The sequence below is a fragment of the Mastigoproctus giganteus genome, chromosome 1 (genome assembly GCF_048544385.1).
Source record: "Mastigoproctus giganteus isolate SK-2022 chromosome 1, ASM4854438v1, whole genome shotgun sequence".
Classification (NCBI taxonomy): domain Eukaryota; kingdom Metazoa; phylum Arthropoda; class Arachnida; order Uropygi; family Thelyphonidae; genus Mastigoproctus; species Mastigoproctus giganteus.
The window spans coordinates 211,703,991-211,720,073 of NC_143575.1; the positions used below are offsets into that span (position 1 = coordinate 211,703,991).

The 16,083-nt window shown below is 36.5% G+C and overlaps 1 protein-coding gene across 1 annotated transcript in view; it reads left to right on the forward strand.

Annotated features, from left to right (window-relative positions):
* The window catches only part of LOC150091496 (leucine zipper transcription factor-like protein 1), a 152,243-nt gene that overhangs the window by 86,944 nt on the left and 49,216 nt on the right, over window positions 1-16,083 (forward strand). Inside the window, exon 5 of the mRNA XM_090384187.1 lies at window positions 13,342-13,407. Within this exon, the coding sequence (XP_090240313.1) occupies window positions 13,342-13,407 (66 nt within the window). The remainder of the gene's footprint in view (window positions 1-13,341; window positions 13,408-16,083) is intronic.

Consider the following 16,083-nt stretch of genomic DNA (forward strand, 5'->3'; position numbering starts at 1 on the left):
CGAACTTGTCTATAGTACAAGAAAAGGGAAAAGGCAAATATGCAGCCCCCATCTTAATACTATCAGACAAGGTAATCTCTACACAGTGTAAAATATTAAGTAGATATTTTATACAAAGGAGTGTACCATGTGGTAAGGGGAAAAAACAGTAATTTGATTAAAAAACTGTGGTCAAGCAAATGGTATAAGGAAGGGTAAAAATTCTTGAGGATGGGGAAGTGATAAAAAGTAGTTAAAAGAAGACAAAAGTAGCGATAGAATGAAGGATAGTCGGAGCGTTAGTATCACCCTTGTATTGCACTAATGGTTTTATGAACGGGGAAAAGAAAATGAAAAGATAAAAAGTGTAGAAAAAGTCAATAAAATTACTGAATTTACTGGGTGTGTAAGGCTCAACCTTAAAGAAAGGGTTCTGGTATTTGTAAGTGCTAGTAAAAATGGGTGTTAATACCATAGGCTTGTAGAGAAGAAAGGCAAACCAAAAGTAAAATCAGAAGAAAGCATTACCTGGAGTCATTAAGCCAAGTGAAGGAGAGAAGCACACAACCCAGATGCAAAAGGAAACAATAACCGGTCACCATGTTATATAGCTGTAAAAATGTGAATAGGGATGATCTCTATTGTCGAAACTGGACACAAAAAAATTGTACTATGGGAAAGATGGTATAAAGGCCTAAATGCATATAACGCCAGACATAAGGCCAAAAGAATAAATATTTGCAAAGGAACATGTCAAACAAAAACAAGTATAATTCAGATCTACGGGAGATGACTATCCAGTGAAACTTTAGATTATCAGAGAACAGGGTCTAATTAATTATGGCTCAAACTTCCAAATTAACTTGCAGCTGTAGATAGAGGTATGCACTCTTTGGGTTCATCGAAGGTTGAATGAATCCATTGAAGAGAGTAACGGTGCATCCAGCAAAGAAAATAAAAACTTTGAAAATTCAGGGAATCAAGAACAGCAAGAGTCCAATAGCTACTCAATGGCAAAATTAATAACCTCAAAGGTGATGAATTTTAGATCTATTGATAAAATTTCACAATACAAAAGGCCAGGTTAAATGAAGCAGGGTTTCGTTAAGAAAAAAAATTCACAAAAATGGCTGCCAGATGAACAGTAGACCTGAGACAGGTGTCATAGTAAGAAAGTGACAAACCAAATGGTTTTTTAGGAGAAGAGACTTAACTTAATAGATCCAGTAACAAAAGGCCAATACCAAACACATAAAAAAGTATAAGGCAAAAGAGTAAATTGTACAAAATTCCATAAGGTTGAAAAGAATAACTCACTCTAAACAGGTGAAAAAAACTTAGTAAGTAAAGCAACAGGGATCTCATTCCGAAAAAAAATTTCCCTATTTTTCTCTCAACTGCTTAGTTTGCTTCTAGACAATACAATATTACTACTATATATATATATATGTTAATTTTATTATATGGTATCTATCTGTAATATTAACATTGCACTCTTTACTTATTACGGTAAACTTTACTAAATATCGTTTTTATAGTCTTTAGTAAGAACGCAATATATATATATATATATGTAGTAGTAGTGGCATGTGATGCAAGAAAGCAAATGTATGAGCTTATGCAGCATCAGCCAAAAAAAATCACACCATTCCCTCCAAATGCCTGTCCAGTTCCTCCTTAAATTTATTCAACCTATCAACTTCCACAACGACAGATGGAAGTTTGTTCCAGCAATTAACCACCCGCTGGCTAAAGGAAAATTTTCGCACATCTATTCTACATCTGTCTTTTCTTAATTTGAATTTATGCCCCCTTAGATTCGTAATCTGAACAAGTGGAAAGATCCCATCAGAATTCAGCGTGCTCAACCCATTCAAGGCCTTATATACCTCAATCAGATCACCGCGCAGGTGCCTAGTCTCCAGCCACTGCAATTTGCAGAACTTAAGCCTCTCTTGGTAAGAGGAACCCTTCATTCCCCTCACCAATCTTGTTGCCCTTCTCTGTACACGCTCAAGTAAATCTACATCCTTCCTAAAATGAGGCCTCCAGACCTGTACGCAGTACTCAAGCCATGGCCTGACCATTGCCTTATACAGAGGGATAATCACCTCCTTTTCCCTGCTAGCAAAATGCATATGCATATGTTTATCTGTGTGTGTGTATGTATGTATGAACACTGGGTTTTCTGAAAGAAAATTCAAAGTTTTATGTTTAAAACAACTCAACTTTATTCTTATTTTTACATAAATATATAATAACTTTATTTATCATCAATTTGCTATACATAGAACTAGGGTGACCATATTTTTTTTTAAAGAAACTAGGACATTCCCATTTTTAAAAAGAGGACAAAACTAGGACATTTTAAAACTTTTTTATCAACAAAAAATTATGAACTTTATATGATTTATTGATAAAATAGAAATTTCTTCTGATAAAATAAAACAGACATTCTTTTAAAAATACACTTAATACTTTTAAAAAAATTAATATTTTCTAAGATTTTCGGCTATTTAATTATTTGATCTTAAAATTCTTGGCATTTCTTTTTCATATTATGTGTAGTAGTAAACAATAAGCCTTTATTTACTTCAAACTGTAACAAGTTTCTTCCCTTTTGGTCATTGAATGTTCATCAATGAAGACCGAGTATAGAAGGAATAAATACTATAATTTTTAATAATTCAGAACTTAATTCTAAAGTTTGACAAAAAAACTCATTCCTTATGCAGTAGTTCATCAATTTCTTATTTTTTTCCATGAATTTTATATCATGAAATTAACTGAACAGCCTTGAAGAATGGATAGGGTGACTATATATTTTTTATGAAAACTAGGATAGCAGAGGAAGAAATTAATTTTAAGAAGAATACAAAAATAGGACTGTAAATTTTTTTATTGCAAAAGATAAAAAAACTGAAAATAGTGGCAAAATAAAATACATCTTGTTGACATAAAAATTAAATAGGTATTCTTTTAAAATAACATTTAATAATTCATTTAAATTAATATTTACTTGAAGATAAAATTTCTGCTAAAACTTTTGGTTCATTAATTATGTGGTTGTAAAATTCTTCACATGTCATTTGCATATTATATATAGTAAATAATATTCCTTTAACAGCTTCAATTTTTAATTGGTTTCTTTCCTTTGTCCACTGACTATTTATCAATGAAAATACACATTCAACATTTGCATTGTGGCCAAATACACAAAAGATGAATTGTACAATTTTTAGTAACTCTGAAGTTAATTCAGAAGTTTTACATTGTTTGAAAAACATCACCCATTTCTCATTTGCAGTTAATGTATTCCATTTCTCATTTTCTTGTTGTGTTTCCAAGAATAACTTTAAATTATGCCATTGATCAAACAGTTTTACATCATTGACTGTGACTTCCTTCTCACAAAGATATTCAAAGCAGGAATGAACATTGTCCCAACACATTCTAAGATTTGAAACTCATCTAATGATTTTAACCATGATTCAATATATTTTAAAGTATGGCCATACAAATTCTCAATTTGATTTCTAAACTGTGTGACTTCATTTTCCTTATCCTTTTCTGTTGCAATTTTTAGTATTGAGCATACTTTTAACGGAAGAAATTTATTGGTTTTGCTCTCCTTGAGCAAATGAAAAAGTCTTAAGGATTTTCCGCACTTCAGTTATTGAAATACAGTCTCTTTCAATATGTTTTATATTTTCTTGAAAGACTGACATGAATGAATGAGCGAATGAAAGGTATGCCTCATTCATATCATCTTCAAAAAATGTTTGCAGTATTGCTGGTAATCTTCCAGCGACAGAAAATAGGATTTAAACCCCTCATAAAGTTCTAAAATGCGATTTATGGCTGGAAAGAGAGATAACCATCACATTTTAGTATTGTATAAAGGTTGCTTAAACTCTGTCACAAAAGTCCTTTAGTGATTCAACTCTCACAGTATAAATAGAGAAATGATTGTAAATTACCCTACCCAGCATTTCTATATTCACTGGTGGCCCATCAAAACTATAATGCACGGTATTATTTAAAACGTGTGCTGGACAACCAATTCCAATTAATTTATCATTAAGTTTTTCTTTTAGTTTAAAATACACATTTTCTTCCAGCTCTTATGACACCACCAAAGTTAGTATTACAGTTATCACCAGAAAAAGAGATACATTTAGTTATAATGTTCTTTTTGTTTAAAACATCACACATCATATTTGCAATTGTGTGTGATTGCTCATTGGGTTGATTAATTATATCTAATAATTTTCATTTAGTTCCACCGTTTTGATAGTCAAAGTACTGAATTAAAATTGGGAATATTTTCAGTGAACCATGATTGCTAGCATCTGTTGAAATGCTTATATATATATATACAAAGGGTACTAGGAAAGTTTTGCAATATGACGCAACAATGAATCACAGGAAGCTGCTTGTTGCTGCATGTTGAGACATGTTCATATGTGCATAGTAGCCGCCGCGCCAAGTCGATGGGCTCAGTTCTTCATTAGTAGTGAGAGTGTAAAGTGCTTGCGATCGCATCGTGGTCACGAAATGAGATAAGGACAGTTTTGCGGTATAATTTCGTGCGTGGTTTAACCATAGATCAGTGCTTAGAAGAAATGACTCTCGCACTAGATGATGATTGTCCACATCGTACAACGATATTCAGGTGGTATAGAGAATTCCAAAGGGGAAATTTCACTCTGGAGGATTCTGAGAGGCCGGGAAGGCCACGAACGTCAGTTACGGAGGAAAACGTTACGGCTGTGAGGAAAATGCTTGACGAAAACAGGCGAGTGACCTACCAACAGATAGAGGATACTTTGGGCCTAAATGCACCAGCAATTCGTTCGATTCTGCAAGATCATTTGCACGTGAAGAAACTTTGTTCTCTCTGGGTGCCGCATCAACTGACTGAAGAGCAGATGACACGACGTGTGACTTGGTGCCGGGAGATGTTAAAAAAGTTTGATAAGGGACAATCTCGGTATGTGAACAACATCGTGACAGGTAACGAGACTTGGCTGTACTATTACGATCTGCCGACCAAGGCTCAAAACAAAGTTTGGGTCTTTGATGATGACGACACACCCGTAATTGTCAGAAAATCCCGATCTGTAAAGAAGAAAATGATAGCTGTATTTTTAAAATCGAATGGAATTGTGGAATGTGTCGTTTTGGACACGCAGAAGACAGTCACAGCTAAGTGGTATACTGAACAATGCCTGCCTAAAGTCATTGGATCTATGAAGAACCTGCGGCCAAAGTCAAGAATGGACACCTGGTACCTCCATCACGATAATGCTGCAGCTCATCGCGCCAAAGCCTGCACCAAATATTTGACCACGACAGGACTGAAACTTCTCGAGCGCCCTCCCTACAGTTCAGACCTTGCTCCCTGCGACTTTGCACTGTTCCCGCATGTGAAAATGAAGCTAAAAGGGAGGCGGTTTTCCAGTGATGAGGACCTTCTACGGGCTTGGGACAACGAGTGTGCTTTACTCCCTAGTGAAACTTGGCAGAACTGGTTTAAAGATTGGTTTCGGAGGATGGAGAGGTGTATTGAATGTAGAGGAAATTACTTTGAAAAAATTGAATAAACAAAGCTGTATTGAAAAATTTTCCTAGTACCCTTTGTATATATATATATATATTTTTTTTTTTTATGTGAACCCCAAACACGAGAGGTATTATAACCTATAGTACTTAGTACAGAGCGTGGGTTGGAAGTTGAGAAGACGACAGAAGATATTTGTTGACATTAGACTTGAACTTCTGTAGACTGTAATTTTCAGGAAATGCGTATGAAGGAAGGTTGTTCCAGAATGAATAAATGAGGAAGATGAAAAGTTGATTCTGTGGGTTTGAAGTTGGACAGTAAATGGATGTTGGCTGGTGGCGGCATGTGTTCGGACTCTTTTGAAAGAGAGAGCAGAAATTATAGAAGCCAATTCAGAAGAACAGTGCCCATGGAAGTATCTGTAGAAGAGGCATGCAGCAGAAACGGTGCATCTATGAGAAAGCGAATGGAGAGACTCTGTTAGAGATGAATCATTAATTAACCTAACTGCCCTCTTCTGAATGGAATCAAGAAGCCTGAGAGAGATTTTGGGGGCACCACCCCAGATGTGGGAAAAATATTCCATGGCAGGGCGGATTTGCGATTTATACAGAGTGAGCAGCTGTTTGGAAGAAAAGTAACGCCGAGAGCGATAGAGAAAACCAAGTTTTTTAGATGCAGAGGAAGCAATATTTGTAATGTGCTTGTGCCAAGAGAGATTAGAAGTCAGGGTAATCCCGAAAAGAGATATATCATTTTGCCTAGAAATCGGAGTGTTACTAAAGATAAGCATAGGAGGAGAAGAATCCTTTTTGCGAGATATAAGACAAGACTGAGTTTTAGAAGGGTTGAAATCAACTAAGTTGTCTTTGCCCCACTGGAGAATAACCCGAAGATCGGCATTTAAGGAATTGGCAGCAGATTTTCGAGAAGTTGAAGCTGATTGAGCAGACAAGGTTTCTCAAAATGGAAAGTTGAATGCAATGTGCTATCATCGGCAAAACTATGGATAGGATTTCCAGTCAATGGAAGAAGGTCATTGATATACAAGAGGAAAAGAGTGGGGGAAAGAACTGAACCTTGGGGGACATTGGCATTAGTGGAGAAGTTAGAAGACAGAGAGCCATCTACCATCACCCTCAGTGAGCGATCAGAGAGAAAACTGGATACCCAATTACTGAAAACAGTTGGCAAACCATAAGATGGAAGCTTGTTTAGAAGGCCTTTATGCCAAACACTATCAAAAGCCTTTGATGAGCAACTACTTGTGTTTCACCGAACCTTTCCATTGAATTAGTCCATAAATGGGTAACATAAGCCAGAATATCACCAGTGGATCGACAACACTGACGGAATCCATACTGGTGATCGCTGATCAGACGGAAGGTTTCTAGGTAGTTTAAGAGTTGGCGGTTAATTGATTTCTCCATTACTTTAGAAAGAGTAGAAGTAATTGCAATGGGACGATAATTGGATGGGAGGGATTTGTCACCCTTTTTAGGAACTGGCTGGATATGAGCAAATTTCCAACCAGAAGGAAAAACACCTTTGGAATAAGAAAGTGAAAAAAGGCGGCAAAGAATAGGAGTAAGTTCAGGAGCACAGGTTTTGAGAACAAGTGGAGAAATACCATCAAGACCTGGAGCTTTCTTAGCATCAAGATTCATCAAAATCCTTCTGATATCCTTTTGATGGAAGACCACAGGAGGCATTGAATGGAGCGTGTTAGGAATGGTGGGAGGTGTTTTACCAAGATCATTAATACATGAGCTGGAAGAAAAATGGGATGCTAGCAGGTCAGCTTTATCCTTGGCTGAAGTGACAACAGAACCATCTGGTTTGGACAGAGGTGGGAGCAGAGATGGGCAAAAGTTGCAGCCAATAGCTTTGGCAAGAGACCAGAATGCTCGGCTACCATTAGGGCAAGAAGCAAGTTTTCTACTCTTAGCCTGTTCAAACTCTAGTTTCGACTGATTAATAACTGCTTTACAATTGTTGTGAGCTTTGGTGTAGGCAGAAAATGAAACTGAAGAATTAGAAACAAGCCAATTACGATATGCAACATTCTTCTCTTGGACAGCCTTAGCACATTTATTGGAAAACCAAGGTTTAGATAAAGGACGAGATTTTAAAGTGGAGTGTGGAATAAAGGATTCCATTCCTGCAAGAATAATTTCACTGAAACGATCTGAGCAAACGTTGACATCAGAAGTTTTGAAACAGTAATCCGACCAAGGAAAAGAAGAAAAGAAGTCTCGCAGGTCATCCCATTTTGCATTCTTGTAATGCCAAACAACACGAGGTTGGGAATAGCCATGAGATAAAGGTTCCATTGGAGAAGAGACAATCACCAAGTTGTGATCTGAAGTGCCTAAAGGACCTTTCACTTCGACCATGTACTTAGAAGGGTTGTTTGTGAGAAAAAGATCAAGCGTATTGCTGTATGATTAGGATTGTCCGGTATTCTTGTAGGTAAATGAACAATCTGTGCTAGGTCATTAGTAATTGCAAAAGCCTCAGCATCTCGAACTGCTGGGTCGGTGTGACTAGAAAACGGAAGCCAGGTGGAATTGTGAACATTAAAATCACCAAGGAAAATTACCTCACTGTTAGGAAAGTTGGACTGGAGAAGGTCAAGTTGCAAAGTGAGGAAGTCAAAGAGTTCCAAGTGATTAGTGGAGTTGGGAGAACGTTAGAGACAACAGATGAATTTGACACAATGAGGTAGAGAGATTTTAAGCCAGAGAAGATCAAAGAGAGGAGATTCCAAATTGCCAAGTCTCTGACAGGGAATATCAGAACAGACATATGTACAAGTACCACCTTTGAGGCGAAAGGAATCATACAGCGAATAATTTGGACATCTGAGATGAGCAGTAGTTGAATCAACCGATAACTGAGATTCTGTCAGAAAAAGTACATGGGGTTTGGAAGACTACAAGTGGAAATGGACATTGTTGAGATTAGAATTGAGACCATGTATATTTGTGAAATGAATTAGAAAGTCCTTGGGAGGTTTAGATATTTTTGTAGATAAGCTTGCTCTATTAGTTTGACAATTCATGGTGTATTCAATAGTGAGAAAGAGTTGGTGGGACATGCTGTATGAAGTAATGAAATTTTTGGATATGGCGTACATGTGGTAAGAATATACCCAGATCCTTGACATAACGTGGCCTCGACAATGCTCCCCGCATACACACTACTCGGACTCCCTCCAGTCACTATCTGGCAGAGTAGAGGTAGCAAGATTATACACTAGCTGATCTGGAAGCCTCCTAGAGAGTTACCAATAGGTTTGGTCCGGTGCACTAACTAGCGGCCAGCCTGCGAACACCATTTTAGAGCTGTACCCTCAAAATGTAAGGAATATTGGATCTCGCCACGACATTCATCATAACCTCAAAAGTCATCAATCATACTGCATGATGGAAGAGATAGGCTCTAGAGACTTGGCTCTAGAGACTAAACATGGGTTCTACCACTTCAAGCCTCCAATAAGCAAAGTGGTGGTATTTCACCGGTTGATGAGAGTCATCTACCACCTAGTACTGCCTGGTAACATAGAGGGGCAGCGTTCCTCCATGAACACCTCGACCCCTGCTTACGTTGGTTCACACCTGGGTGGTCACCCACCATGTACTTGAGAATGGAGGTGTTATACCCAAGATTACTAACAGTCCCACCATCGTGAAGGTGCAAGCAAAGGATTTGGCTGTCACAGACCGTCTGGACTTCGCCGAAATTGGGTCCACTTGACATGAGTGTCACCCGAATATCAGTTCCATGAGCGTTTTAGACTCCCAGGTAGCAAGTACAGCTTGTCTGGCATATCTGAGAGAATGTCTGTGACAACCTCAAGGACCATATATGGTATGTACTTTAAATCATTCATTACAAGATCAGTTGTATGTGGTCCAGAAATATTATTTATGATTGCCTCAGCCTTAGTCCTGCCACACAACATTTTTTGACAGATATGTGAATCAGGAAACATTCTGTTCATTAGGGAATCCAACAATCCAGCGAGCGGTATGATTGGTGATGCATTACTGTGTGATATGCTGCCACGCCTTCAGATGCTCTGATGAGTTTAACATCCTTGATAGGTACAATAAATTTTTCCAAAACATTTGATGAAGCCGATGCACATCTGGTGTTATGCTTATGTTTTTCAATGTTCAGATGTTCTTTCAAATCAAGTTTTCCTTTATTTGCAACAGAAATAACACTATTGCAAATGATACAGATTACATCATGTTTAGTTTTACCTTTCTTGAATGAAGGATGTTCTTGAAGCATTTCATTAGTTACTATGCACTCCTTTTTCCCATGTTTTTGCAGCAATACTGCATACGTACATTGCTTTCTTTTGAAAAACAGTAGCAACTACTTGCCAGGGACAAAAACATAAAACGATACTTTGATATTATCAGTGTTTTTGCTGCGATAGTGTGTACTGTGGCACTTTTCTGTTATAGCCACCATAACTTCTGCGCTATCTATTGGCAGCCGCATAAGCTATAACGCTTTCCATTGACATAGATATGACAGCACGTGTGGTCTGTGATATTTAATGAAAACCCGACGATAGCGCAGCAGTCACGGTGGATATAACAGAAGAGTACCCATACTGTATGTACCATAATTTGTTCTTATAAGTGATGCTTAAATGAATACAGATGGTGTAAAAATTGAATAAATCTTGAGTTGTAAATAGAAAAACTAGGACAAACAAGGACAAATTTTAAAAACCTGCGAGGATGTCCGAGGACACCTTAAAAAGAGGACATGTCCTCGGAAACCTGGATGTATGCTCATTTTACATAGAACGAATAATTTGACCAGTTTCAGAGGGTCCATTTCATGGATCCCCCCCCTTCCCCCGGAATTGGTCTACAGACCTCCAAGGGGTCCATGGACTCCAGTTTGGGAAACAGTGTTTTAGATGATATAATTTCTTCATCCTGAATTTGTGGTTATTTAAAATTTTCAAGCAGTTAAGAGAATAAATTTTTCTGAAGTGTGTAATTAGCATTTTGATTGTCTGATGTACATGACTTGTGACTTCGGTTGTGCAATTTTTGAAACATTCAGTTTTTGGTAATTGCCCACCGAGTGCACCAATGGCATTATGCATAACATGGGAATATTCTTTATTTAATGGTGATGAAATACTTACATGCTTCATTTAAATATTTACATGCTTCATTTAATCACCATTTTACAGTATTTTTCAGCAACTTTTCTTCAGTAATTAAAAAAACATGCCCTCAATGCAAAATCAATCATTTGGTATTAGATTAACCAGAGTTTTTGAGTGTGTTAATAACCTATTATATGTTACATCTGAAATAAAAAATTGTCAGAACTCACAAAGTTTGAACTAGTAATGAAAATAAAATCACATCCTTGATTGAGATCAAATCAATTTATATTGTAAGGCAGATTCCTCCACTGCATAATGCAATTTGTTTGTCTGCTGTCTGTGTAGATTGTTTTAGCCCACAGGAGGGTGCTCTTCAGAATGGCATAGGGTGTACTCAAATTCTGCATGATAAAACTGCATATAGCTAGAACAGAAGGAAGGGGAAAAATGTCAACTGTCATCATTTTCTTAGAATCCAATCTTGGTGAACTTGTATGCATAAGTGGTTTTTCTATCACTAGAAATGAATTTCCTTTTATGAAGTGTTTTGGATTTTGTTTGAGATGGAAAATGAATTCCTCCAATGGAGATGATAAAAACTGCTAAATAAACCATTAACTCACTGATGCTACTAAAAACCAACAACAACTATTTAGTTACTGCCAAGGTTGACAATTTCTGCATACTGATCATAGAGCTTTATCTTGTGATACACCCACATGCTTGACCCGGCATCCAAGTGTATTTCTGTTGGTAGTGTCATTCTCTCATTGATGTTTTTCAGGTGTTCGTGAATATTTTTCACCTTTCAACTCTTCGGCGCATTATAGCCATAGTTGCTAATGCGCCAAAAAAACCCAAACAAACAAACCTTTCAACTCTTCTGTTAACTCACCTACCCCAAATTTCCAATACTTGGTAATCAAAAGGAGGTAGAAATTGTAAGCAAGCTTTCTACTTGTTTTAATGAATCTTTTCTGAGAAATAAATTGTAGGCCAAACTTTGAGTGACCCCTCCTGCACCCTTAATATTCTGTTAGATTGAGACCAACTAATTGAAGTTGAATGTGTTTGGCATTCAAATTTGTTCTCAGATGCCACACACATTTATTCCAGTAGGCAAGTACCACAAAAGAAGAATACAAAAATGGACAATAAGAGAGCTGACAGTATTAACAAGCAAAAGAAAAAAGCATGGGATAGTTAGACTATCTGGCAACACAGATTCATATGTAAATAAGAATATATGTATAACCAAGCCACTGATATAGTGAAATAAGCAAAATCTGTGTATGAGAAATCATTACCAAAAAGACCTATGGTTATTAAAAAAAATCATAAAGGTCTTAAAAATTGAAAACACACATTTTGAACAAGGGAAAAATCACTGTTGATGAGTCCTGTAAAATAAGTAATAAAATGATTTCTGAGAGGTGGCTGCTTCAGCTGAGGAAGGAAAAGCCCCAGTGGTGGATGAGGTACACAATATCACTTCATTCTGTAAGGGGTGCTAATGAGATGATAAGCAACTATAGATCGAGTCTTTAGTTGCCCATCATCTTTTGAGAATTTGAAAAGTAAGCTTTTTTAAGAACTCATTTTTCAGACACTTGGGAAAATTACATTTTCCCAAGTGTGAAAAATTTCGTAATTTTTTTTTTGTGTAATTTTTCTTCCTTATCACTTATTTCATGCAAGTTTTATGCATTTATATAAAAATTGTTCCAAAATTAGTGAACACTAATTGTTATTATAAGGATGAAATTAGAACACTTAATTACAGGAAAAACCCACGGCTTTCGCTGTATTCACTGATGGCCTCATTGTCATTTTGCATCTGAGTGGTTGCTATTAAGATAGTTTGATTTTCAAAAAAATTGCTATTTCATAGGACCTTGAAATTCCAAATATTGTAATGTTACATTCACCTCCCCACATGACAGTGTAGTCTTTTGTGACCTTGTTAACCATTTAGAAAGGTTTGAAGTTTGAGTCCTGTTATAGATTGGGAGATTTTTTCTGGATCTTTTACTCAGGTTTGTTTTAGCTAGTCTGAAGTAGATGTGTGGAGTTTTTCACACCACAAGTTATTCAGGGTTTCTACCCTGAAAATAGGAAAATTGATTTGAAATACATGTACATTTTACAGGATACCAACAGGAGAACCACCCCATTAGCCTGGGTTCTGTTTTATGAGCAGATTCTACATGAGGAGGAGAATGATTAAGAATAATGAGATTTTTTTGATTAGTCTCAAAAATTGGAAGTTCTACAAACAGTTTTCCAGTATGCAAAATGTCTTTTTAATTGAATAGCCATGCATACAAACAAGTCCATTACTGAAATATATGCATAGAGAATCAAAAGAGTATTAATTGAGATGTAGTGTATATGTTTTGCTTCTATTACTCACGTCATAATAAATATTAGCAATCACTGTTTTTATTACATGCCTCAGATATTTGAGTGATTCAAAATTGTGTTTATGAATAAATAAAATTTATGCACATTTCCTGAAACAAGTATTATAATACTGGCTTCAGGAAACAGTCATATTTTTAATTAATAGTTAAAATATTATTTGATATATGCTTAGGAGAAATCTGATATCATAATCTTTCTTAATAATTAAAGGATTTGTTACTAGGAGGTGAAACATCTCAAAGAAGAAAATGAAAAGCTGAAGGGCCGCTTTAAGCAAGTAGAAAATCGAGCAAGTATACTGTAATCACTTCATAAATTAGATTAAGCTAGATTATGTAATGTTAAGTTATATATTTGATGTTGTTTAAAATATATTTCTGTATTCTGTGGACATATTCACATCAGCATATACATATTTCCTACTTTAGTAATGTGGCATAGAGGTGGATATATGCTAGACACAAAGAGAAGTCTATGGCTTTGGAATTCTTGAGCATGGTTAGCTAGTTAGCCATATCTACATAATATATCACATAAACTCCACATTTCTTGTATTTTGTATTACATGAAGATATGCCTCAGCAGTGTTGGGCTAACTTGGGGTGACTCACCTGCTCCTCCCCTTGTGTACCTCATTGAGGACATTCTGTTGAAATTGATGTGAATTCCACAATGTTGCATGTTTTTAGTGTGCTCTAGTCACCTCAAGTTGTGAATATTTCATGAACATTCGCTCTTGAAACGTTTTTCGGCGAAGGTAAAGAAAGCCTGCATGAGAAGCAATACAAATGCCGCAACGGCATTTGTATTGTTGCTCGCTCAGTAAACATACAGTGGGTGTTATCGGTCAGGAGTAGAAATTGAATCCCATGGGAGATTGAAACCCTCCTGAAGTGGAGGGGGTAACCTGACTTTTTTTCTTTAGAATCACTGGTGGACTAGTGGATAAATTGTTTATTAAGAAAAAAAAAAAAAGGCAAAGGAAGCCCACACGAGAAGCACAGCAAACTTCAAAAAAGTTTACCGGTGAAACTACGTTACGAACATTTTTCACGACGGTAGAACGTCCAATATGACTCTGTTCGTGATTCAGTTAGTTAATTCAATTAGTGATTCTAAAGAAAAAAGGTCAGGTTACCCCCCTCCACTTTGGAAGGGTTTCAAGCTCCCGTGGGATTCAACTTCTACTCCAGACTGATAACACCCCACTGTCTGTTTACCGAGTGAGCAACAATACAAATGCCGTTACGGCAAAGTACTTTTACTGGTAAATTCCATCGAACTTTTGCATGCTTCTCTTGCAGGTTTTCTTTACCTTAGCCCATTTTTCTTTAAGAGGAGGCAGTTTCGGCTTTAAAAGTTGAAGAAAATTCTCATTATTATATCTAACAAATGATCATTTATCTGCTTTTGTTGATTAGGAATGCACTAATAGTGTTTGCGCATGTAATAATATACAACTATATTGTTACATCTTTAATCTTTTATTGATGCAATATTCAATAATGTAATCAGCCTACTTTACAGTAGTGTAGCTAGGGTCATCGATGCCTGGGAGCAGTATGTCTTCCTAGTGCCCTGAGTGTAATAATGTAGTGTGAATGTGATAGATAATTCCTTCATTTTGCACCCGGGAAAACTGCCTCCCTCTGCACCTCCCTTGCTATGCCTCTGCTACTTTAGGCCTTAATTGTAGTCTCCTTCAACATAGGTTATTAATATTAAAATTGCATGTTGATGTAAGGAAGCAGAACTTATTCTGCACCTGCTAAACACACACTCTCTCTCTCTCTCTCTCTCTCTCTCTCTCTCTCTCTCTCTCTCTCTCTCTCATTGCAGGCATTTTGGCCAAAATGCCTGAAATAAGTGTATTCATCCTGTAGATGTTAATGGGATTAAGATTGTTGTTCTGGGCAGTCCCAGTGAAGCTTTTGCATGTCTGTGTCTTCAGACAAATTCACTACAGGCTGTGCAATATGAAGGTACATTTTCATGGTGAAAAAGATGAGGATCCCTGCTGCAGTGTAGGAAGGTCAGAATAATTGCTAACCCAACAAATGTACAAAACAAATATATACATTAATCAGAGCCAATAATTGTCTCTTGGATCTATTATAATTTGTTTAACCTCTCTCTCTTACTCATACACATTCAGTTTATTGCCAACTCAAAAATACACGAGAAATAAAAAGACGTAATTAAATAAAGCCATACCCCGTTACACATTCTTGGAGGTTTGTAAGCATATATAAAATATACTAACATTGAGCTAAACAAGCTTTCAACGGAGTTATAGTGGTTGGGCCCTATGGTAAGTGTCATTGTGCCATACATCTAAGTCAACATTAAACCATTAATTAGATTAATTTCCACATTTAAAAAGTATTAGTCCATTTTCCTTAGTCTAGAAAAAGGACAGTGGAAAACTGGAGAAGATCTAAGGAGTCTTAGGGATATTCTCCAGGACAATAAATTAAATGAGCATGGACTATCATCGGATCCACACCATCGATTTTAGAGCTGTTACTTTCCAAGATATCTTGATACCCTGAAATCCAAAGTTATGTTGAAGCAGTGAGGTGGATTCAGTGTAAGGAAAATCTGTTTTTAGGGAGAGATACTTGTCTTCCTTCATACATATTTTCTGAAAATTACAATCTACATTAGTTCAAGTCTAATGTCAACAAATATCTTCTTTTATCTTCTCAATATTCAACCCATGCACTGTACTAAGTACTATAGATTCTAATACTGCTCATGTTTGGGGTTTTCATATAAAAAAAAAATAAAAAGTAACCAATATTCAGCCACTATGCTTAATTTAATACTGGACTTTGGTGTTAAGGCCTAAACAGTTGAGGCAATAAAGTTGGTAGCTATCTATGCATTAACAAGTGGAGGTTAACCATGTGTAGGCAAAGAATTTTCAGCTCCAGTAAATGGATAAGTTTTGGATAAATTTTTG